The 24,918-nt window shown below is 34.6% G+C and overlaps 1 protein-coding gene across 3 annotated transcripts in view; it reads right to left on the bottom strand.

The window, feature by feature from the left end:
- The window catches only part of atl (atlastin GTPase), a 41,554-nt gene that overhangs the window by 8,244 nt on the left and 8,392 nt on the right, over window positions 1-24,918 (bottom strand). For all 3 annotated transcript variants that reach the window (XM_088258793.1, XM_088258795.1, XM_088258794.1), the window contains exon 3: window positions 733-882. In XM_088258793.1, coding sequence (XP_088114919.1) covers window positions 733-882 — 150 coding nt within the window. The remainder of the gene's footprint in view (window positions 1-732; window positions 883-24,918) is intronic.

Genomic DNA, 24,918 nt, shown 5'->3' with positions numbered 1-24,918 from the left:
GATGGTTACTTAGTTAGTCAATAAATACATTATTTGTCAGTGAAATGTGGTGATTTGTTGAAAGTATTCCTACAATTGAAACAAACAAACAAAGAAGTATTTTGTTTACCCATCTCACTGATAGTAGTACATTACTACATTATAATGACCCCTTGACCGCAGTTGACATTCACATCTGTGACACTAGACAAATGTGTCTACTAGTGACAATGACAAACAGATGTGTGTAAAAGTAAGAAAAAGTATTTTTTTGGAATATAATACTCAGATTATAATTAATTTTTTGCTTAAAATGTGGCTCAATAGTGTAGAATGGGGCTACTTGAACTTTGATGTGTTACTTGAGCCAAGTATAATTTTTTTTATCTAAATCTGTATTTGGTCTACAATAATGAATGTATCTACACGTTGTCTACCATTGTTTCCCTGACACGTGACACTTATTGTCACGATACGTTCATTATTGTAGACCGGTGAACAAGTATTTGGACACACTCAGTATGTTGTAAAAATATCAGTAGTTTTCAAAACCAGTAGTGTGAAATGAAACTGAATTAGTGGTTTCATACGATACAAGTGCTTAATTTTTAATAATGATCTATCTTTGTGTGGCGCATACAGTATCTTCATTGAAATCTATTGTATCCAGCTCAACTGTTACCATCTACATTTTATACCGGTCAACTAGTTGCCAACTACTGACTATTGGGTGCATCTCTAGGAGTTAGGTACCTTTTCCCCGTTGGGCAGCTGCGTGAGGAAGATCTCAGACCAGAGCAGGATGCCCGTAGTGTCTCTCTCCGAGCCCCCGCGCCAGCTGAAGCCTTCCAGAGGGCTCTCCTCATCTCCGAGCCACTCGTTGCCTGACTCCTTCAGCACATACTGAAACAAGGAAGACAAATATTATAATATTGTAAAGCTGTCTACTGATAGAGATTCATTCCTCAACAAAAATTGGTAGAATTTTTATATATAGACGCACAATCTTCTTCCTGGCTACATCCCAACTTATCACCATTTTAGACTGCTGGGGTGAGCCTTCCTCGTCCTCAGGTTGTAGGTTCTTCTGTCATAGACATCACCTAGGCTTTGTCTTCGAACCATGTTCTTTCTTCGCAGCATCCATGAATTTTTTGGTATTCCTATATACATCTTTCGAGAAAGATCCATTACTATTGCCTAGTTTACAACATGCTCGGGTTCTCTGCGTCCTATATGCCCATACCATCTCAATTGGCTTTCCTCTACCTTCCTATTTATGTCTGTTACGCCCAGGCTTCCACGAATGCGCGAACTCTTTATTTTGTCTCTAAGGGACACTTCCGCTGATTATCTAAGCATCCGCATTACAGCGGATTCTAGTTGCACAATGCAAATTTGAATTTATGTTCTAATACGATAACCTATTGCATTATATGAAAGAACTGAGAGGTTTAATTAAATACGTTTCAAGAAAGGATGAATTTAGTGTATGTTGTATTTTATATGCCGACAACGAAGTCCTTTTTGCTTATAACAAAGCATACTACAGTCACTGATGACAAAAGTGTATGCTATGTTGCCGACTACTGTAAAGCCGTAAAGTTTGGTGCTGAATGAAGGCATTTTTTGTATGTTAATCCCTGCAGACCAGAATTAATCCCATTAGATATGGACAATGGGAAGAATAGAGGAATTGGTAAATGATCAAGAGTCAAAGTTTTTTTTGTGTGCATATTATAATTAACGACGTGTTAATTGGGATATAAGCAGTAAATCTACACTCAATTAGTCATCATAAGTACAGTGTATTTATATCGATTATATCTATAGTGCCAAAGGTTTTTGATAAAAATCTACATGTTGAATAAGTTACAGTGTAAACGGGTACAATGTAAATGTAAAATGAAATGAGAACCTGATAATCACATCTCTGACTGTGTATAAAGATATCTTCACAAACCTTAGTCATAGTACAGTAAAAAAACAAATAATAGAGTAAATATGGTGACATTTAAGGTTTATTTTTTAATTTTTTTAAAAACCTTTTTTTCATTAAAAAATTAAGTTTTTCTTCGAAATAACTACATGGTTTTGAAAAGAAAAGAGTGATTGAAAGGAAAGGAGTTAAAACAAACATAAAATATTTTTTTATAAATATTCAAAAAAAAATCCAAAATACATTCTTTAAAAAACAACAGGCATGAAGAGATGTGTAACCTCTCCGGTTGTCGGTAGGTAAATTTTGTGTTTGCGTTGTATCCCCTTAATGGGCAAGAAAATCGATTTAAAAATTTGAACAACGCAAAAAGTTGACGGTATCGACGACGCGCGGCAAAAAAGACTAACCGCAAATTGTCATCGGCGATTCTCGTTTAAAGTCATTATTTTAGTACACATGTACGTGCACAATAATCACAGTACGTACCTAGAATCGTTTAACCTTTCCGGGAGTATGGACGTAAATAAACGTCTATGCGAATTTTCCTCAAAGGAGTATTGACGTTAATAAACGTCGAAGTCCGTCTGTCAGTTGGTATGATGTAACTCGTATAGCAATGTTAATTGTGCAGCAATTTAATTTTATCATAAAATAAAACCAAGTGATGGTGACTTTATTTTTATTTTTACCTAATCTTCATAATACATAGATTTCGTAAAAAGAATAATGTAAAAAGAACCCAGTCTCTAGAGAAAGTCGGACATCAATTATTGTACTCCCGAAAAGGTTAAATTGGGGCCGCAGACAAATGAAACAGGTTTGTGGCATTTCATACCCCGAAAAAAAACGTAACAGTCAATGAAAAATGGCAATAATTGGAAAGCGACCCAAATTGAGCGAATCCCTTGGATACGCGATTTGCGTTTAGGTTTTCAGCTGTTTCATTTAAATAATCAATTATGAAGTTAAAAAATAAACAAAAACATCGCAAAATCAACTACTGAGAATGTTAATCGAAGTCCAGCTCGGAATGGCGAATGCCCGGTGTGCAGTCTAGTAGAAATAATGACGCGAGAATTAACCAAGGCTGGGATGAAAACAAAGTACGTTTGCAGATAAAAAACAGGTAAAACAGGAATGTTGTCGTCTTTTTTACAAATATGCGATCGAAAAAGTCGATCTAAATGATACTGAGGACGGAACGAATGGGTGGTTTAAATAAAACATCGTAGCTATAGAAAACTGTGTCCACGTTATATATTTAAAAAAATATTAAAATCAAACAATGATTTTTGGTTTTGAATATTGAAAGCATTAACTTTGTGGATCATATTGATATATTATTTCGAGAAATAAAAATACTTTGTGTTTTGATCCACTCACATTATTATTAACCAACTAGTTTCGGCAACAACCAGTTGCCCCCTCTTCAGGGTTTAATTTATGACTAATAATTATAGTTATAAAAATAGTCATAAATTAAACCCTGAAGAGGGCAGCAGGTTGTTGCCGAAACTAGTTGGTTAATAAAAATGTGAGTGGATCAAAACACAAAGTATTTTTATTTCTCGAAATAATATAATGATTTTTGGGGTCAACTGAATTGTATATACTTTATTCAAAAGAAAACGTGAATGCGTGACAATTGTTTCGCCATGTTAGGGCATTATTAACTACTGTTCCTAATAATACTCTAACATTGTCGAATATTGCCCTAACACTGTCTCAATACTGTCCCTGATTATGCCCTAACAAGGCGAAACAATTGTCACGCATTTTATTTTTATTATTATTGTATTTTAAAAATAAAGCATACAACTTAGTAGACCCTAAATAACAGTGTTTGATTTAATATTTAACCTTTTCATGGCCGCAAATAAATTACGCCGCAGTGCTCAACAGGCCAAGTATTTTTTTGAAAAAAAAAAAGTTGTATAAAGATTTTTTTTGTTGTTGTTTTTATTGAATTATAATTTACTTACCAAATATTATATTCCGCATCGATTGTTAGAGTTTTATTCTTGAAGTTAAACCAGTTTCAAATTTTCAGGGTTGTCACACTAAGTCGCACACGCAAGTTTTTATAAAATTTAATATTAACACACAACTATTATTTATCAATGGAATATTTTAAAATAATAAGAAAAACACAAAAAAATTGAGCAAAATAAAAACCCCTGGCGTTCAAAACAATCGATTAAAATAATCAATATTTCAAGTGGTTTGAGTGGTAGCCCTAATGACATCTGTCAACTGTCAGCTGAAAGTGATACCGATAAATCACTTAAAAGTATTTAAAAACTTTATAAAATATTTTGTGACAACTTCAACTGATGGCAATGTATGTTCCGTTTTTGACAGATTGTCAATATGAGTTAAAACTGCGGAGTGATACGTCATCAAAAGTACTGACGAGATATCTCGTCTCTGGCCATACGGGCACTCCGCCATTTGCCGAGATATCTCGTCTCTGGCAACCATCGGGTTAAAAAGTAAACTATGGAGTTTAACAAATTAAACGCCACATCAATAAATACAATCATTACTATATTTTCAAAAGGATAATCCTAAAAAGTATGGATTCGTGCCATTTTAAATTATATTTCGTAATTTTGATGATAGTTATCATAGTTATTTAACACTTGTATAATACCACTTAATGAGTTTTATTTCATTACACACGCAAATTTCGAAAACTACAAATGTTTTCATCTACAGGTGAAAAATAAAACTATACATTCAGTTTTACTTTTCATCTATAGATGAAAACATCTGTAGTTTTCGAAACTTATCACGTGTAATGCCGTAAAACTCATTAAGTGGTATTACAAAAGTATTTTTTTTATCAACTTGCCTTAAAGTCAATGCCGAATCAATAAATAATGTAACTTATGTTAGTGCGCGTCATTTTGCCCGGTCAGATTCCTTGTTAGTAAATCGTCAAGTTCATTCGACGAAAAAACAATAACAAACAAATAATGTTTTTGTATCTGGTCGGAAAAATATCACGCACAAGCGACGGATGACTAAACTATTGATAAAATTCATTAAAAATTAGTGTCATTATTTGATTATCAAAAGGATAACCCCGAAAAAGTATGATTCGTGCCATTTTAAAATATATTTCGTAATTTTGATATAACTTTTGTTAGTGCGCGTCATTTTGCCCCGGTCAGATTTCTAGTTAGTTAAATCGTCAAGTTCATTCGACAAAAAAACAATGACAAATTATGTTCTTGTATCTGTTCGCAAAAATAATGCGCACAAGCGACGGGTGACTGATTTGATATTCAAATCACGGCCGATAGATTCCGCACGGGCATTGTGCCGCCGTGTTCACATGGCGACATCAGCCGATTACGAATTAATTCATTTTCCGTCGCACGTTTACGAATTTTCTGTTATTTCGTTCGCAAATGCCACAACTTCCAATAGTGGGAATGTTCCCAGGCTTTCACTGCATCGGCATTTGGTTTCTTATATCGCTCACTCCTTTCAACAACGCCATATATCCATAAACTTGATTATTCAGGAGATCGTTTTTAAAGTTTAAGCATATAATGAAATGTTTTAAAAATAAATTTCAAGCCACTTATTGAACTTTTTACTGTGCAACAGATCTTTTTAAGTAAAACCTGAAGGTTTTTTCTCCATTTGAAAAATATTAAGTATATTTAAAAAATAATTAAACAATACCCTTTCTTCAAAATGCAAAAACAACACTTTCTGCCCTGAAGCGGGTAAATATTGAATTATAAATAATACATAGTGCATTTTCTGGGCATTCTGAAAACATCCATAACTGAAAATTGTCGATTTTTGATATATGACGTTGTTGAAAGGAGTGAGCGATATGTACCGCGCTAATTCCTCGGTCATTCGCAATTACAATATGAATGAGATTCCTTGTATGGTACATAATAAGCGAGGTACATAATAAATGCAATTCCCATCTAAAAAAATATATGAATGAAATTTTGAAATGTAGGTTGTTAGAAATAGATTAAGATTGACATGGGAAATTGTTTTAACACCCGTACACATAATATTGAGGCCCAATATACGATAAATCGCAACTTAATTTTCTTTAAACCCATTTGAGGTAACATTTGACGTAAATGAATTTTTTGCTTAAAATACCGTCTTTGTATTGAAAAAATAAGTTTTTATTCTAAATAAATTTATAATTTTGAAAAGAAAAGAGTTATTGAAAGGTAAGGAGTTCTAAACAATTATAAAAAAATTCAATACATATTCTTTAAAAATAAGTCAAATTCCAATATACATTCTAAAAAAATAATTTCCCGCGGAAGTGCGTCCGGCCCCTAGCACATAGGTACACATTGGTAGAGAACACTGAATCGAAGTGCATTTATTTTCTCATAAGGGTGAAAACTGACCGGAGCATTTCGTCGTAACGTAACATGTTACGATGCGAGCATTTAGGCAGTCAGTACAGCGAGCCGAGCGTTCCATCAATAGTTTCGGATGCTCGGCGATGCTCGCCGCGAGCGATGTTACGACGTTATGTTACGACGAAATGCTCCGGTCAGTCTCCACCTAAAGATGTGTTGTTCAGAGTCAAACTTCATACATTTTTACAAGTTTTCCTATGTCGGAGAGGTTGAGAGTGTCATTTTTATCGAAGCTATTTAGCAATAGGTAAGGTAACAATTTGGGATCGATGGAATATTATCTAGATCTGCATGCAAATAAAAATAAGGTCATCAAAACATAATTCCTTGTCCAAGTTCATGACTAGAATATTATATAATAGTACGCAGGTTAGCAGCCGAATAAACGGAAACATTTGGCCGAAACTACGCTTCAGAAAAATGAATTATTAATGCTGATAACTGTAATCTTTCAATGACATAGAATACAAATTCAATGTTGCTCTGAGCCAAGGCGAGGAGAGGATTGCGTACGACTTGCCGAGTTCCGTGTATCCGCGTGACGATTTGCCGGCCGACTTGGAGACGTCATGTTACGGAATCCCATTAGAAATTACACATACGACCGATCCTTCCCTGACGTCATTTCCAAACAAATTACGTTACATCAAAGATGTTTGAGAAGATCAGATATTTAAAAAAAATAAGAGAAATATTTGTGTTTTTATTATTTATAAAAATACTTCTATTTTATACTATTTCTGTGAGCCTAAAGGCGGAGACTGACCGGAGCATTTCGTCGTAACGTAACGCGTTACGATGCGAGCATTCAGGCAGTCAGTACACCGAGCCGAGCGCTCCATCCATAGTTTTGGATGCTCGGTGATGCTCGCCGCGAGCGATGTTACGACGCTATGTTACAACGAAATGCTCCGGTCAGTCTCCACCTTAAGCGGCTCATTATTAGAAATACATAGGTATCAAATTGTGGTAGAGTGGGCTCGAACCCAGAAATTGACCCAAGAGTCCGCGACACACGGGACCACAACCCGATGCATTTTGTGATTTATTCACTTTTTATTTTATTTTATGTCTTCAGTAAGCTTATGTATATTACATTTAATACAAACTATTATATACACTTAATTCAACCTCATTTATAATTACCTTTTCGTACAGTACACATAAGATTTCTTTTTAAATTCTTTCATTCTACACACAAGCATCGCGTAATACATTTTTAAACCCGTAGTGTAATGGTCAGTACGCTCGCCTACCGTACCGGAGGTCCCGGGTTCGATTCTAAGGGGGAGGGGTCAAATAAATATAAATGATTTTTTCACTCTAATATTTATTCAATATTACCTTGGACTGGTACCTGAAGCGGAGGGCTGATCACCTTTCCTTCATGTGCTAACGATCAAGATAACTCTGCGTTCATATGATGCAGTGTCCTATGCACCATCGGGTGCGGGTAAGGGTTTGAAGATGAAGAAGAAGATAGATAATACAATTATGCGATTCTGTTTTTTTTTAATAAATTTTATATGGCAGTCTTTGCGAGTTACATGTTTAAGATTTTTTTATTTATTCAAAACTACTTATCGTTTAAAAATATTTATAAAAAAATAAGCATATCAGTCTTTTTTTTATGAGTATCCAGTTGAGTTCTCTCATTTTTTCTATATTCTTATGTCTATTTTACTTAAGCACTATTTTACTAAATTATTTTTCTAAATAATTCATCAAATTACTCGTGAGAAAAATTGCTACAACCTCTTTGTCTGGTCGTGGGTAATATTAGTTCGGATGACGTCAAGATCTTTCGCTAGCCCAAGGATAAATGACTACACTACAATCCATCGCGTTTGCGAATGATCTATCGCAATATTCTCGCACAGCAGAACTAACAGCTTTTAGCCGCTACATTTGTGATCATCGCCGAATTTAAAACTAGAAATCGATACTTCAGACTGGCAACATTATAGAAGATCGATACCGGTTTTAAAGTTGATACCTAGAACAGAACTTCATAACGATAGATCGGTCCAGGAAATTGCGATTCTCGTTCTATCACCAAGATATGGCCTTCGATAAAGTATCAAACGTTACTGGATATAAGATATCGCTCACTCCTTTCAACAACGTCATATATCAAAAAACTTTATTTTTTAGGAGATCGTTTTTAAATATTAAAAATATAACAAAATGTATTAAAAATAAATATCAAGCCACTTATTGAACTTTTTACTGTGCAACAGATCTTTTTAGGTAAAACCTGAATGTTTTTTCTCCATTTGAAAAATATTAAGTATATTAAAAAAAAATTAACAACACCTTTTCTTCAAAATGCAAAAACAACACTTTCTGCCCTGTAGCGGGTAAATATTAAGCTAAAAATATGCCGCTTTTGCTAGGATATAGTACATTTTCTGGACATTCCGAAAACATGCACAACTTAAAATTGAAGATTTTTGATATATGACGTTGTTGAAAGGAGTGAACGATATGATTATCTCCGAATTAACAGGGCAGTATTTTTTTTACTATTTTTTACAAAAAACTGGTAAATAACCACTCGCCGAGATTTGTGTTCAATTCAAGAATTTGAGTAGTGTGGTTGTCAATCATTGGTAGAATTGGTGAATATTATACGTGTGTAAAGTGATCACTTAAATCTATGATGGTCGTAAGCCCCGTGAATGCCCAGACTTCCATATTCTTCTTCTATCTATCTATGTTGTGATGTCAAAAAATTACATTAAAAATATTAATGATATCATAAGGCAGTCATTGTGTCGTCACGTTTCTAAAAAGAATCTTCGATATGACACACGCGGAGCTTGAAAATAGAGAACGTCGCAGTTTGGGCACAGACTAACTATTTTATATTTGAGTTTGGGTTAGGTGTGCGGAGGTAGAGTGTGTGGTGTGTGGTGTGTGGTCAGTGGCCGCGTGGTCATCCCGGCGACTTGTCCCCGGGCGCGGTGGTGTCACGCGGAGGCGCGAGGCGAGAGGCAAGGGGCAGATCACGTCACGGCCGAGCGGGCACGGCGCACCGGTTTAAATGCGGTCCGACAGCTCACAGTCTCTCGACATGTTACCTTGTCCGAGATCGGACACATTCCACGCGTCCAGGGCGGCGATGCACCCTGGACCGCGTTCACGGATAACAAGTTCAAAGATACAAGAAAAACGACGATCTGTCAAACTTTAATATTTTGTTTTATTTGGGAATTCAACAAGACCACAACAAGTAAAACAGATATACGAGTATTACAAAACAAGTACTTGAACTATTCCAATTGCAAAATTCCAAAATATCTAACCATCACGCCACTTCTCCACAGGGGTAGGCAGCGAGAAAAGAACGTCACACAAATCTGTATTTGCACACAATCTTCACCTCTTCCAAATTCATAAATCTTCTCATACATACACGCCGATTATTCCGACTCCTGACTAGATCACTAAGTATTTGAAATACGTATCTCAAGTTTTTCTCGGTCTTTCTCTGCTTCTATTACCGACCACATTTGCCGAATAAATTTGTTTTACTATCCTTTCTTCGCTCATTCGATTCACATGCCCAAACCATCTCAACACACCTTTCTTCATTTTATCGATAATGGCTTTTCATAATTCCACATTTGTAAAGATATCCAAATAAATATTCCTCAATAGGGAAAATACGCATTTCCCTTTCACTTCAAACTTACATCTGCGTTGAATTTATTAAAATTTTTGAGAAACCATAAAATATATAAAAATAAATCATAATGTATTTTCTGATTTACTTGTACTGAGAAATACGGATGATTAAAATGAGATTAATGTCAGGCATGGTATTTCAAAACGCTAATCATATTATAATATGAGTGTGTACATTATTCATTTATGGGGAATTTATTGCATTTACACATTATTATAACATTTTCATGTAGTTATGTTCGACAAGCTGTAACTAATGTTAACATTTTGAAGAAATCGTACAGATCTATTTTAAAAACCACCGTGTGTGCATAATATTATATTTAGATCGGACTTGATGAGATTAAAAAAAAGATGAGAGGATATTAATGTTCCCATTTGTTAATTTTCCGTGTGCAATTAATTCGGTTTATGAGGGTTTCGACTACTGGGAAATCGACAATATTCTACGAATGGTATAGAGAGAAAGAGAGATTTAAGAAACATTTGATTGAAGACAAATTGACAAGACAATTTATGGCAACGATTATGTTTTCCGAACAAAATGTTTTAATTCATTCGAAATAATATGTAAGGCACTGCATTCCCTTTGATTGTAAATACTATAGAAGTGAACACAGTGGTACAGAATTAGTGCAAACATTTTCAATCTTTTCTACGACATCGACAAATAAAATGTGAGCTCCACAAGTTAATTTACCTTTAAATCCCAAAATTACAAAATGCAATTATTTTAATAATGATGATAAAATGCATATATTTTTTTTAAATTATACTAACGAATATAACATATTTTAAAAATATATGAATATATCTCACTTCACAATGGGTAAAACAGCAATGCCATTTCGGATGTCCAAACTCAATACACAGTAAGGAACATTTTTTTTGTAGTACGTTTTTTTTTTGCATTTTTGGACTAAGTAGATTCTACTTAGTTACAACCAATAAGTTTTTGATCCAATAAATCAACCAATAAGTTACAACCAATAAGTTTTTGATCAGAAAACAGCAAACAAAATAGTATCCGTCACTGAATGATTTTAGAGATGTACCGATTAGTTGACCCAAGTCTGTTATTAGTCGTCGACTACTAATATAATATTAATCGAAAAGGTCTCTGATTCAAAAAGCGAGTGTTTTTGCCTAGAATTTTCACTCATGAATTACATGAAATTATAGTAACTTTAAACATTAAGAGTAAATCCACTCACGAGTAGGCATAGGCTATGAAACTTAAAAAGTTGAAGCCTGAGTAGGGTCATGATAAGCGGTGTTGCATAAGCCGTAGCTAGATATCAGAGTTACTTGGACGTTAGGTAATTAAAAAAAAACTAATATGATATCCGCCTCTGTAGTGTAATGGTCAGCACGCTCGGCTGCCGTTCTGGAGGTCCCGGGTTCGATTCCCAGGGGGGTCAAATAAATATAAGTGATTTTTTCACTGTAATATTTATTCAATATTACCCTGGACTGGTACCTGAAGCGGAGGGCTGATCACCTTTCCTTCGTGTGTAAACGATCAAGATAACAATGTGTTCATATGAAGCAGTGCCCTATGCACCATTGGGGTGCGGATAAGGGTTTTATTATTATTATTAATATAATATTAATCGACAAGGTCACTGATTCAAAATATCTTTCTTTACATTTTTGGTCAGAATAAAGAACTTAGGTACTTAATTATCGGCAAGTTCCGCGCGATAATGTCCAGGTATGATGTTAGCGTATCGAAGAATTCAAAGTTCAGTGATCATTAGTCACATAGATAGCGCGAGTGAAGTGTAATAATGTGTTAGTATGTTCACAAAATAATACACACAATATCGCGTGCAGGGAGTCGACCGGATCAGATAACCCCGTCGATCTTTGTACCGACACAACGTCACAAAAGGCGAAAAGCATTACTATTGGTTGGAAAAATGATAAACGACCTGGAATTTATGTACACCCCCCCTATAACATTGGAGATAGGTACCGCGTTATTGAAGGGAACGTTATAGAGGGTTAAGGCCGAGCATTCGTTAAGTCGCAATCATTCCACCGGAGGTCACATGTCTGCTCACCCCCCCAATTTAAAAAAAAATGTATATTGGATATTTTTTGTTTTTTATATATATATATATATATATATATATATATATATATATATATATATATATATATATATATACATATGTATATATATATATATATATATATATATATATATATATATATATATATATATATATATATATATATACATATATATATATATATATTCTTTCTTCTCCGTCTTAATCCTCATTGCTGAGGGTTGTGACCCTTGCAGAAGCAATGACTCTTCTCCAGTTATCCCTTGACTGCGCTGCACGTAGCGCTCCAACCACTGAGGTGCCTGCTGCTGCCTTAATTTGATCGGTCCATCGTGTGGGGGATCTTCCTCTCCCTCTCTTTCCCTCCAGGCTACCGATCACAACTAGGCGTTCCAGGCTATCCTCGTTGCCACGCGCAACGTGTCCAAAGAACTGGAGAATCCGTCGGGTACAGATATTGGCCAGAGACAAGCCATCCAAGCGTAGTTCCTGGCGAATGGACTCATTGGTGCGTCTAGCTGTCCATGGAATTCGGAGCATGCGCCTCCAACACCACATTTCGAAGGCATCAATTTTTCTCCTTTCTGCTGCTTTTATAGTCCACGTTTCAGCAGCATAGAGAAAAATGGAGTGGACCAAGCTCCTGACAAGCTTCATCTTGGTGTTGTTACTCACACCCCGGTCTTTCCAAATTTTGTCTAGCTTAGACATGGCACTTTTGGCGATGGCGATACGACGTCTAATCTCTCCTTCACAAGTTCCTTCATTGCTGATTTGAGATCCAAGGAACTGGAACTCGTTTATTATCTCTAAAAATATGTATATATATGTATATATATATATATATATATATATATATATATATATATATATATATATATATATACATATATATATATATATATATATATATATATATATATATACATATATATACATATATATATATATATATATATATATATATATATATATATATATATATATATATATATATATATATATATATATATAGAAAAAAATGTATATATTTTTTAAACTTCTTACCTTTCAATAAGTCTTTTCTTTTCAATGCAAAAACAGTGTTTAAATTAAAAAATAAATTACGTAAAATGTTACCTGGATTAAGAGAAAATTAAGTTGTGACTTAACGAATGCTGGGCCTCAAAATTTTTAATTTTAAATGACTCGTTTCAGTCATTTCCGCTGGTTAAAATGTAAAATATTAATTTTAATATTATCCCCCTATAACTTTCCCTCCGATAAAGCTGAACCTGTATAACGTTACAGGGGGGTTTACTGTAGTTTCTGGCTGTTGCACGTTAGTGACTGGCGCGAATCTGAGCCGGGTACGATTGCCGTGTGGGCGAACCCGAAGCGATGTAGGCTTGTATTTTTTTTGTTTACATCCATACAAAACAAAATTAGAAACAGTCATTCGAAATTTTGAGGCCATTCACTTTATTATGAGGGCTGTTGGACAAAGGTGGATGTGTCCAATTGCTCAACTGGTGTAATGTATGCACGTTCAAATCATGCAGGAATAATAAATGTAATTATTAAGAAAATACATTATGTATAATATTACAATAGTATAATAGTATAATATATACAATATTACCCTAAGAGGGCTGATCACCTTTGATTCATGTGTTAACGATTAAGAGAACACTGCGTTTATATGATGCAGTGCCCTATGCACAGTTGGGTGCGGATAAGGGTTAGAAGCTATGCAAGGATAACAAAAAGCGTCGTTTGGCGTCACGCCGCGTTTTGGTTATTCGCACTTAAAATTATATTTACACAACATACATATCTTGATACAAGGTCAAGTGCAGTATGTAATAGGAGACGGGGAGATTTGTGTCAGATTAACGCTAATGCAATCAAATAGCATTTATCATGCATTTTCATTCATTAATTCGGCATTCTATTTGTGGTAAAATCTATCCATTTTTAATCTAAGTTTTACTTGATAAATACCACTATTTCTTAAAATCTATTGTGACACGTGTTTTGTCTATGTTCCAACTGATAAGAAATAAAAAATTAACAAAAAGGAGAACCAGCTCCTACTCCACTCTTCATCCTTCAACGTTCCGAGGACACAACTCTAAAATTAGACTTAGTTTACAACATTTTGAGTGTGTATTTGGACACACTCAAAATGTTGTAAATAAATTATCTGGTCAAATTATAAGCTTAATAATAAAAATGAAAATGGTATTTTCTGGCGTTTCTCATGTGTGTGATTATAATCCAGGATTCGGATCTCACATACTAATATAAGAGTTTCTGCTTAATAAAAAGCTTCTTTACGTCTCACCAATAGATGTCTCTAGTGAAGTTCTAGTGATTCATGAACAAGGTTTCTAAATTGGTTCATATATATAGAACTTCCAAGAATTTGAGTAGTGTGGTTGTCAATAATGGGTAGAATTGGTGAATGTTACACGTGTGTAAAGTGATCACTTAAACCAGCCTATGACGGTCGTAAGCCCCATAAATGCCCAGACTTCCATATTCTTCTTCATCTTTGATGAGATGTCAAAAAATAATAGACTTAGTTTCATATACGGTGTTTGAAAGTGATGCGAAATGCATCGAAACACGTATGAAATTGATTTTAAGAAATAGTAATACTTACTAAGTAAAACTTAAATTAAAAAAGCATTTTGTTATAACAAAATTACTTGTAAATGCAACAAAGATGTTTTTTTTACCGAGCACACAAACCCATTAAAACGTGGCATTTCGCTCACTCCTTTCAACAACGTCATATATAAAAAATGGTCAATTTTCAGTTGTGCATGTTTTCGGAATGACCAGAAAATTTACTATATCCCAGCAAAAGCTGCATATTTTTAACTTAATATTTACCCGCTACAGGGCAGAAAGTGTTGTTTTTGCATTTTGAAGATAAAGGTATTGTTAAATCATTTTTTTAAATATATTATATATTTTTCAAATGGAGAAAAAAACATTCAGGTTTTATATAAAAAGATCTGTTGCAAAGTAAAAAGTTCAAAAAGTGGCTTGATATTTATTTTGAATACATTTTATTATATTTTTAAACATAAAAAACGATCTCCTGAAAAATCATTTTTTTATATATATGACGTTGTTGAAAGGAGTGAGCGATTAATACATGATTGGTGAAAACATCCAAGGCGGAAGATTACTGTTGATGGAAGCTAAAAGCGTACACAAGCTAGATACATTCTGTCCTATTTTAAAAATACAAATTGGTGCCCAGATATTATGCCATTGTTTTACGCAAAACAAATGTCTGCTGTGAATCGTTACGAATACGTAACGAATTAAATGCTTAATAACTACTGGCTGTGTACGAACGATCTTCCTAACGAAAATACAGGCTAAATAAGAATGTTGTCGCATATCAAAAGTAAGTCACACGGTTTGATAGTCACGACAAAAATAAACATTTAAAAAAAATTATTATAGCTGTCCCAAAGTGAGATGAAACATCTATCGTTTTTTATACAAAAGTAGATGGAAGTCTGAGCATCCCGAGGCTGACATCACATACAACCTGGGATTTAACTGGCATTTGAATGCTCAGACTTCCATCTTTTATCGTTTTTTTTATACGAAAGTAGATGGAAGTCTGAGCATCCCGAGGCTTACATCACATACAACCTGGGATTTAACTGGCATCTGGTTGCTCAGACTTCCATCTTCTATCGTTTTTCATGCCAAAGTAGATGGAAGTCTGAGCATCCCGAGGCTTACATTACATACAACCTGGGATTTAACTGGCATTTGAATGCTCAGATTTCCATCTTTTATCGTTTTTTTATACGAAAGTAGATGGAAGTCTGAGCATCCCGAGGCTGACATCACATACAACCTGGGATTTAACTGGCATTTGAATGCTCAGATTTCCATCTTTTATCGTTTTTTTATACGAAAGTAGATGGAAGTCTGAGCATCCCGAGGCTGACATCACATACAACCTGGGATTTAACTGGCATTTGGATGCTCAGACTTCCATTTTCTATCGTATAAAAAACGATAGATGTTTCATCTCACATTGATATATCGTCTGTAGAGTGAATAATCCAGTGTCTGAATTAATAATAAAAAATAAAAATAAATCGTTATTTTTCGACCGATTTATTTACACAAAACTTGCACAAAATCGTGAATATTTTGAGATCTGCAAAATATATTGTAGGAATTTAAGATTTGTACTGACATTTCTCGATGGAACTGCATTATATATAATAAAATAAAAACTATTGGGTTGATGCAAAAGTTTTGACCGTTTTTTACATACATTTTTTAAAAAAAATTTTTTCTTGTGTATTATTTATTTAAAAAATTATATAATTTCCATAAGTTCTTATAACCTTCTCCCATCTTTCTATCAACTTATTAATACCAGTAGTATAAAATTCCGTGGATTTTGATGCGAAAAATGAAGTAAGGGATGTTTTTACCTGCTCTATTGAATAATTTTTTTCATCATTTAATTTTTTTTGCAGTGATCGGAATAAATAAAATTCAGAAAGAGCAAGATCTGGAGAATACAGTGGATGCTTCATAACATCCCAATTTAACTCATTTAGCTTGTGTTGGGTCATCATAGCCACATGTGGTCGCGCGTTGTCGTGATGAAACACTGCCCCTTTTCTGTTTACCAATTCTGGTCTATCCTTTTGAAGGATCATGTTCAATTTGGATAAATGCTGACAATATCGTTGTGTTGTACTTGTTTTATTGTGTTCCAAGAGTTCAAATTACACAATACCCTTATTATTCCACCAAACACAAAGTATAACTTTTTTTATGGATTTCGGCCTTCGAAGTTGTTAATGGGGCTTGTCCAGGTATAGTCCAATGTCTTTTTCTTGTCACGTTGTTGTACACGACCCATTTCTCATCTCCCGTCACCAAACGATGCGAAAAAGGTTCATGTTTTTGTCTCGCACTCAAAGCAACGCGCGTTGAAACACGATTCAATAAATTGGCAGCCGATAATTGATGAGGTATCCAAACGTCGTACCGCGAAACCATTCCATACGCTTCAAATGTCTTAATGCGATTGTTTGGTTGACTCCCATCATTGACACAATCTTTCTGATGGTTAGACGTGGATTGGTGTCAATTATGACTTTTAATTCGTCTTCATCAGACTTCAATGGCCGCCCGGTACGTGGTTTATCAATGAGTGAAAAATCTTCAGATCGGAATTTTGCAAACCATCTTCGTACCTGTCGAACTTTGATGACATCTGCTCCGTACACTTCACAAATGTTTTTGGTTGCCACACTCGCGGTATTGTCTTTACGGAATTCATAAAGTAAACAATGACGTAAATGCACTTTATCGAACGACATTTTGAAAAAATACAAGGGGTTATTACTGTACTCTGGCCAGGCCAAAACTGAATAGAAAGTAGAGGAAAAGCATCCTTTATACAATGGAATCATAAAAAAAGAAGATACTATTCATAATTTATGATTTTTTTTTTTTACCTGGGATCATAAAAAACGGTCATTACTTTTGCATCAACCCAATACATACATTGTTTTTTCCACATAAATTTATTTGACCAGACACCGGGTTTCGTCGTAGCCGACATCATCAGACTGGTGATGATATCGGTTACGACTGTCTAGTCTGATGATGTCGGTTACAACAGACCAGTCTGTGATGTCGGTTACGATGAAACCCGGTCGTTAGTCCAAATAGTGTGGTTGCCAATAATGGGTAGAATTGGTGAATGTTATACGTGCGTAAGGTGATTATATTTATGTGTAAAAAAACTGTATAGTTGTTATTTTGTTATATATTGTAGGAATGTTATTTGTTTGTTTACTAAAAATAATATACTTGCGTACGTATGTATGACAATAACTGGTGCATGTAGGACCTACTTTGGAACGATTTGAAATGAAATTAAAATGCGAGTAAGTTTACAATTTCCGCTCAATTGAGTTTTCGTTACAATGTTTCACAACCAAAATAATGCATTAGCGAACATTTCGATAATCGCAGTTTTACGGTACGTTTGCCGGTGGAATGAAGCTATAAGTGCGATAATCGCGTACACGATGACCTAGAATCTAGCCCGGGATCCTCGCACTCCTACAGTCTTATTTATAACAATTTGAACTTTCTGAGCGCCAGACACCGCGGGACCATCGAATATACGTACTTCTGGCGGGAAATTATAGTGGAGAAAAATTATAGCCGTCCAATAAATATGTACAACACTTATCTACCTACATAACAATGTAACTCCACGATATAACATGGAAATATGCACAAGCAAGTACTTATTTATAGATATATTGGTGATAAGAAAATACTACATGTATGCTCAAAAGGACACATTTACTTTTCAGATAAATTTGTAAGTAGTTTCATTAACTGATTCGGCAGTCACTTTGTGGAAAAATCTATCCATTTTTAATTAATGTTTTACTTAGTAAATACCACTATTTCTTTAAATCTACTGTGACACGTGTTTCGATGCATTCCGCATCATTTTCAAACACCGACCATACGGTGTTTGAAAATGATACGGAATGCATCGAAACACGTGTCACAGTAGATTTTAAAAAATAGTGCTATTTACTTAGTAAAACATTGATAAAAAATTTATAAGTAGACCTAGTTTTTAAAAAAAACAATTATGTGATAAATAAAGCTCAAGGCAAGCATTCGTTATTTAGCAACTTAATTTTCTTTAAACCATTTAAGGTTACATTTGACGTAATTCTTTTTAAAAAAACACGTCGTTTTATTAATTGAAACAATAAATTTTTCTTCGAAATAAATATGTAGATTTGAAAAGAAGAGTCATGAAAAATAAGGAGTTAGAAAAAAATTCAATACATATTCTAAAATACAAACTAAAAACCAACATGTATTCTAAAAAAAAGGGCACAATGAATTTTACTATTGCGAATATAGCCTTAAATTGTTGTTTTTTTTTCAACAAGCTATCTAAAATAATAGAAAGCTGTTTAGTAATAATAAACTTATGTACCTATAACACCAAAATTCTTCATTTCCAACTTCGACAACTCGAAATAATATTTACGCACATCCGCGACTTCGACATTGACCATTGTGATTAACGATACAATGTATCCATATAAAGGAGATTGTTTTTTAAAGAAAAGTTAAATACGTTTTGTGAGATGTGGATTTGGTGCAGTACAATCCTGGATGGACGCGTTGGCAGACTTGCTGACACGGATCGATTGACTTGGAAGGTGTGGGCGATATCAGCTCCACTCAAAGACTTACTTCCTCGTTGAAAAAATATGTAAACTTAATTTATACGTAGTCTACGAAATTATATTAATCCTATGTAAATAAGGAGGGCGTTATTGAAGAAAATCATATACAAGACTTGCAAATAGCTCGCACGAATTGAAAACTCTTAGGGAGCTCGTCCACTACTCGGAATTTTACCGTCCGGCAGTCAGGTTTTGAAAAATGAAAGCGACTACGACAGTTTGGCGTGATCGAATTTACGCGCAACGTGTTCACGCACCGATCAAGAGCCCCGATCCGAAGAAATATGAACAAAAGCACAAGCCAATCAAAGTCAATCATCGTTTTAAAGCGCTAACTGACGTGCCGGACGGTAAAATTCCGTGTAATTCCGTGTAGTGGACAAACGCCCTTAGTCGATGAAATGTAGTTTTTAATATCATTTAAAATGTATGAATATTACAACATTTTGAGTGTCCAAATACTTGTTTAAGAAATCTGAATTATTTCCAATTAAGAGTTTTTTTTTGACATTTCAAGAAGAATATGGAAGTCTGGGCATTTACGGGGCTTACGACCATCATAGGCTAGTTTAAGTGATCACTTTACACATCACTTAAACCAGCCTATAACGATCGTAAGCTCCGTAAATGCACAGATTTCCATATACTTCTTCATCTATGTTGAGATGTCATTTTTTTATAAGAATATTAAATTGTCGGGTTGTAATCCCGCAGTTAGTGTCGCGGACTCTCGAGTCAGAGTTTCTGGGCTCGAACCCACTCTACCACAATTTGATACCAATTTTTAATTATGAGCCGCTTAAGCTGACAGAAATAGTATGAAATTGAAGTGTAAATAGTAAAAACACAAATATTTTTTTTAAATGAAAAAAAAATACTATAGCACAACGATTTGCAAATAACAAAAGGAAATGATTTGGTATTTTTCTGAAATATTTTTAACCTTGTAAGAGTTAGAAGCGAGAATAGTTATGAGCAGGAAGGTTTAAAAGCGTCGAAAACAGTATTATAATAGCATTGTGGTCAGATGGTGAGGTAATTCCAGAGCAACTCGTGCGTAAAAATCGCAAACTACCTTTTATGCAGCACAGTTGACGTGAATTCTGGAAATGATTACACAATGACTCGGCACGAAATTTTGCCTTGATCAGTCCTCGTGTCGAGTTTGATCCATCCGATCGTCCGACATGTAGCGGCGACAGTCGGAAGCTATTGACTCCTTTACATACTCCTTTCAACAACGCCATAAAAAAAACTGATTTTTCAGGAGATCGTTTTAAAGTTTAAAAATATAGTAAAATGTATTAAAAATAAATATCAAGCCACTTATTGAACATTTTACTGTGAACAGATCTTTTTAGGTAGAACCTGAATGTTTTTTCTCCATTTGAAAATATTTAGTACATTTAAAAAAATAATTAAAAAATACCTTTTTTTCAAAATGCAAAAACAACACCTGCCCTGTAGCGGGTAAATATTAAGATAAAAATATGCCACTTTTGCTGGGATATAGTGCATTTTCTGGGCATTCCGAAAACATGCACAACTGAAAATTGACGATTTTTGATATACGACGTTGTTGAAAGAAGTGAGCGATATCAAATACCGCATCCAAACAGTGAATCAAACAGTTACGGAATGTTTAATACTCTGACTGCCAGTGTCAGCCACCGGGAGCCGACACAATGCATTTTAATTGCGTCTCGTTGACCACCGGAGGCTGACACTTCGTACCTTATATTGTCATATAAAGTTAATATAAGGTACAAAGTGTCAGACTCCGGTAGCCGACGAGACGCAATTGAAACGTCTTGTATCGGCTACCGGTGGCTGACACTGGCAGTCAAAGTGTTAATGCAACAATGCGCATTGTTTTCTACACAAAGAACATATTATTTACGCTCAAATACGTAGTTAGAAAAATTAACATTTAATTTATTTGCTTTATGAAAATTAAAGTCAATTGAGAATTAAATTGATTTATGAAAAAATACTGTAAGGTTGTTATTTAAATCACACTATTTTTGTTGTAATCATATCACGAGCAGAGGCGAGTATTCTATATAGGCAAAAAAACAGTGCCTACCTTAGATTACTCGCTTTCCATATAGAAACACGACCAGTGCCTTCTATTCCTAACCCTACTCTGCCTACCTTGGTAAAAAAAACTATGTGCACGCCACTGATCACAAATATGCTAAAGTTGTAAATTTTATCTCATTTATCCATTGTATATCACAAAGAGCACCCGCAAGCCACAATTTCAAAAGTCAACTATCAAATTGAACGACGCGGCTTTCAATCGGCTTTCTATTACAACAATGTCGTTTTAAAATATGTAGAATACTTAGTTGATTCGTATTTAGCAAAGGTGCGCGAGTGAATGTTTATACTTCGGAAAGTAATTTGCATCGGAATGCAAAAATGCCAAGCAACAATGTGGCTGATTCATATGTGATTCAGTACGCGATGCAAGGTTAAGAGCTTTGCCTTCTACATATTGCACACGTACATAGTAATAGCGCTAGTTGAAAAGCTGCTGAAGGAGCTTATTCTGATAGCCTTAGAATTTAAATAAATGTCTAAATGTTTAACACCCGAAAGTTTTACAAAATTCATACAAAAGGTCGATAAAAGTGGAGCAACGCCATGATGATTTCTATTCTACCAGACTATGATCCAGAATCCAAGTAGACATATTAAGAAAAGGGTAACGCGAGAGATAACTCGGCTGTCCAAACTCAAAACACAGTAAGGGACATTTTTTGTGGTACGTTTTTTTTTGCATTTTTTGACTAAGTAGATTCTCTTTAGTCCAAAAATGCAAAAAAAAAACGTACTGCAAAAAAATGTCCCTTACTGTGTTTTAAGTTTGGACAGCCGAATTGCCTCTGATACTAACTCGTAGAAAGTTTTATTTACTGAAAATGAAAAGTGTGTTCTTGACAATTCCATTACCCTAGAAACTAAGTGAAACGAAGTTTTTCTTCCTCTTCCTTTATCGCAGACTGTAGGTCTTCCGATTTTCAGACGATGTTACCATTTCATGTAACTTCAATTCCTATCTGTTCTTCTATCTCTTAGCAAGTCGCTCGGAAAGATGCTAGGATTTAACCGTCCATTTTCCACGTATGGGCACAAATTTCGTCTTCTTCATCTCCCACGTCTTACTATATCTTGCACTATACGCGAATTGTAAAATAAATATCACACGATGCTTTCATGAAATAATAATGTGGATTCAGGGTCAGCACAAACATACTACCATGGACGAAACAAACTGTATATTTCTACTGTACAATCGATCCACACGACAATATGCCATCGGCGAGGCCCATTAGAATGTATGAAAATGCACATTTGATTACGACACGAATGTTTAGGAATGTCACGAATGAATGAAAGAAGGGTTGGGTTTCATGGTAGCGAACGGACTTCGATTCTTGCGTATTGCGTACTTGAGAATCGTACATATTTGATTTAAAAATAAAAAATACAGATGGAAAACTAACCTTTTTAAATATTGTTGGCTATGATAGAAAAATCGACATTTAAGAGAATCACAAACATAGACGCCCTCCGCGTCAGGTACCAGTCTAGGGTAATATTGAATAAATATTAGAGAGAAAAAAACACTTTTATTTATTCGGCCCTCCCGTCTGGGAATCGAACCCGGGACCTCCAGTACGGTAGCCGAGCGTGCTGACCATTACACCACGGAGGCGGACATCGTAATTACTGTAGTGTGAAGTATTACGCATATATTGTATTACAAATTTCTCGGCTAATCCGAATTTTTCCAAAGCCGTACTTTTCCAAATCCGAACAGGTCAAAGCCTCAATAAGTTCGGATTCCCAAGGTTCTTTTGTAAAATACTCAGACTATCATACGCCCATCTCACATTACCCCCCTGACAAATCTTTTTTGGTATTAAGTTCAGTTTTTGTCCGCCTCCGTAGTGTAATGGTCAGCATGCTTGACTACCGTTCTGGACGTCCCGAGTTCGAATCCCAGAGGGGATTAAATAAATTTAAGTGATTTTTTCACTCTAATATTAATTCAAAATTACCCTGGACTGGTACCAGAGGCGGAAGGCTGATCACCTTTCCTTCGTGTGTTCGATCGAGATAACACTGCGTTTATATGATGCAGTACCCTATGCACCATTGGGGTGCGGATAGGGGTTTGAAGATTTGTGTACAAACATATTTGCTTTAACGTCTTCGAATGTGTGTCTGAGCTAGCCCTAACGTACGTAATGCCATTTTTCTTGACGAGTTCACCTTTGGAGCATCTATTTGACCTCATCACTTATAATTGAGTGCGGGGAATCAGTAATCGGTCACAAAGCGGACAATAGTATATATTACTGAAACAGGTAGGTACTCGGGAGTGTAGATTGGATATTAGAACAATACGTGCCTATAAAAGGCTTCACTTGGTATTACAATGGCGTAATATGAACTATATATTAAGGAAATACGCAACAGTTTGAAAAAATAGGGATACCAATGTGAAAATCCGATAATTGTTAGGAAAAATAGCACCGTATCGAGATATGATATTATTTTTCCTGTGACCTATTGTTACTGTAAACAATTGTAATTCGGACTGGTTAAACATTTTGTTGTATGTTTTCAATTAATTTTATGAATATTTATGATTTATTTATAAAACAACAGCGATTCTTCAGATACTTAAAGGTGAAAAATACTCGAATCTAAAGTAAAGTTCATCATCGAGTTACCAAAATGACTTTATAATACGAAAATGCAATACCAAACAATTCTAATTCTATAACTTTAAATATTTGAGAGCCACAGATTAAAAATATATATATATTGAAATTCTAGAAAATAAATACCTTATTTACATGTTAATCGAAAAAATGTCAAATGTAGAAATGTCTATCAAATGAATGGAATTATTTAAAAAATCTTGTTACTATATTGCAGTGTTCCGCAAAGTGTGTGCCGCGGCACACTGGTGTACCGTGGTGATTAGTTGCTATGCCGCGGAAAAAAACGTCTAGTTTTGTGAAAATAACAGCCTTATCAACAATTGTTCCAATTTTGATCGCCTGCGCTAACTTTAACAGGCTCATGATTTGCAATAAACATAATATGTTATATATAGCTCACTCCTTTCAACAACGTCATAAATCAAAAATCGACAATTTTCAGTTGTGCATGTTTTCGGAATGGCCAGAAAATGTACTATATCCCAGCAAAAGCGGCATATTTTTAACTTAATATATACCTGCTACAGGGCAGAAAGTGTTGTTTTTGCATTTTGAAGAAAAGGAATCGTTTAATTATTTTTTTTAATTATACTAAATATTTTTCAAATGGAGAAAAAACCTTCAGGTTTTACCTAAAAAGATCTGTTGCACAGTAAAAAGTTCAATAATTGGCTAAGTATTTATTTTTAATACATTGTATTATATTCTTAAACTTTAAAAACGTTCTCCTGAAAAATCAAGTTTTTTGATTTATGACGTTGAAAGGAGTGAGCGATATGTTTTAGTATTATATTA

This window comes from Brachycentrus maculatus, unplaced genomic scaffold (genome assembly GCF_059751285.1).
Source record: "Brachycentrus maculatus isolate JH-2025_06_01 unplaced genomic scaffold, ASM5975128v1 h1tg000104l, whole genome shotgun sequence".
Classification (NCBI taxonomy): Eukaryota; Metazoa; Arthropoda; class Insecta; order Trichoptera; family Brachycentridae; genus Brachycentrus; species Brachycentrus maculatus.
Note: the sequence above shows the minus strand (reverse complement) of the source record. Positions and strands in the feature narration are given on the sequence as shown.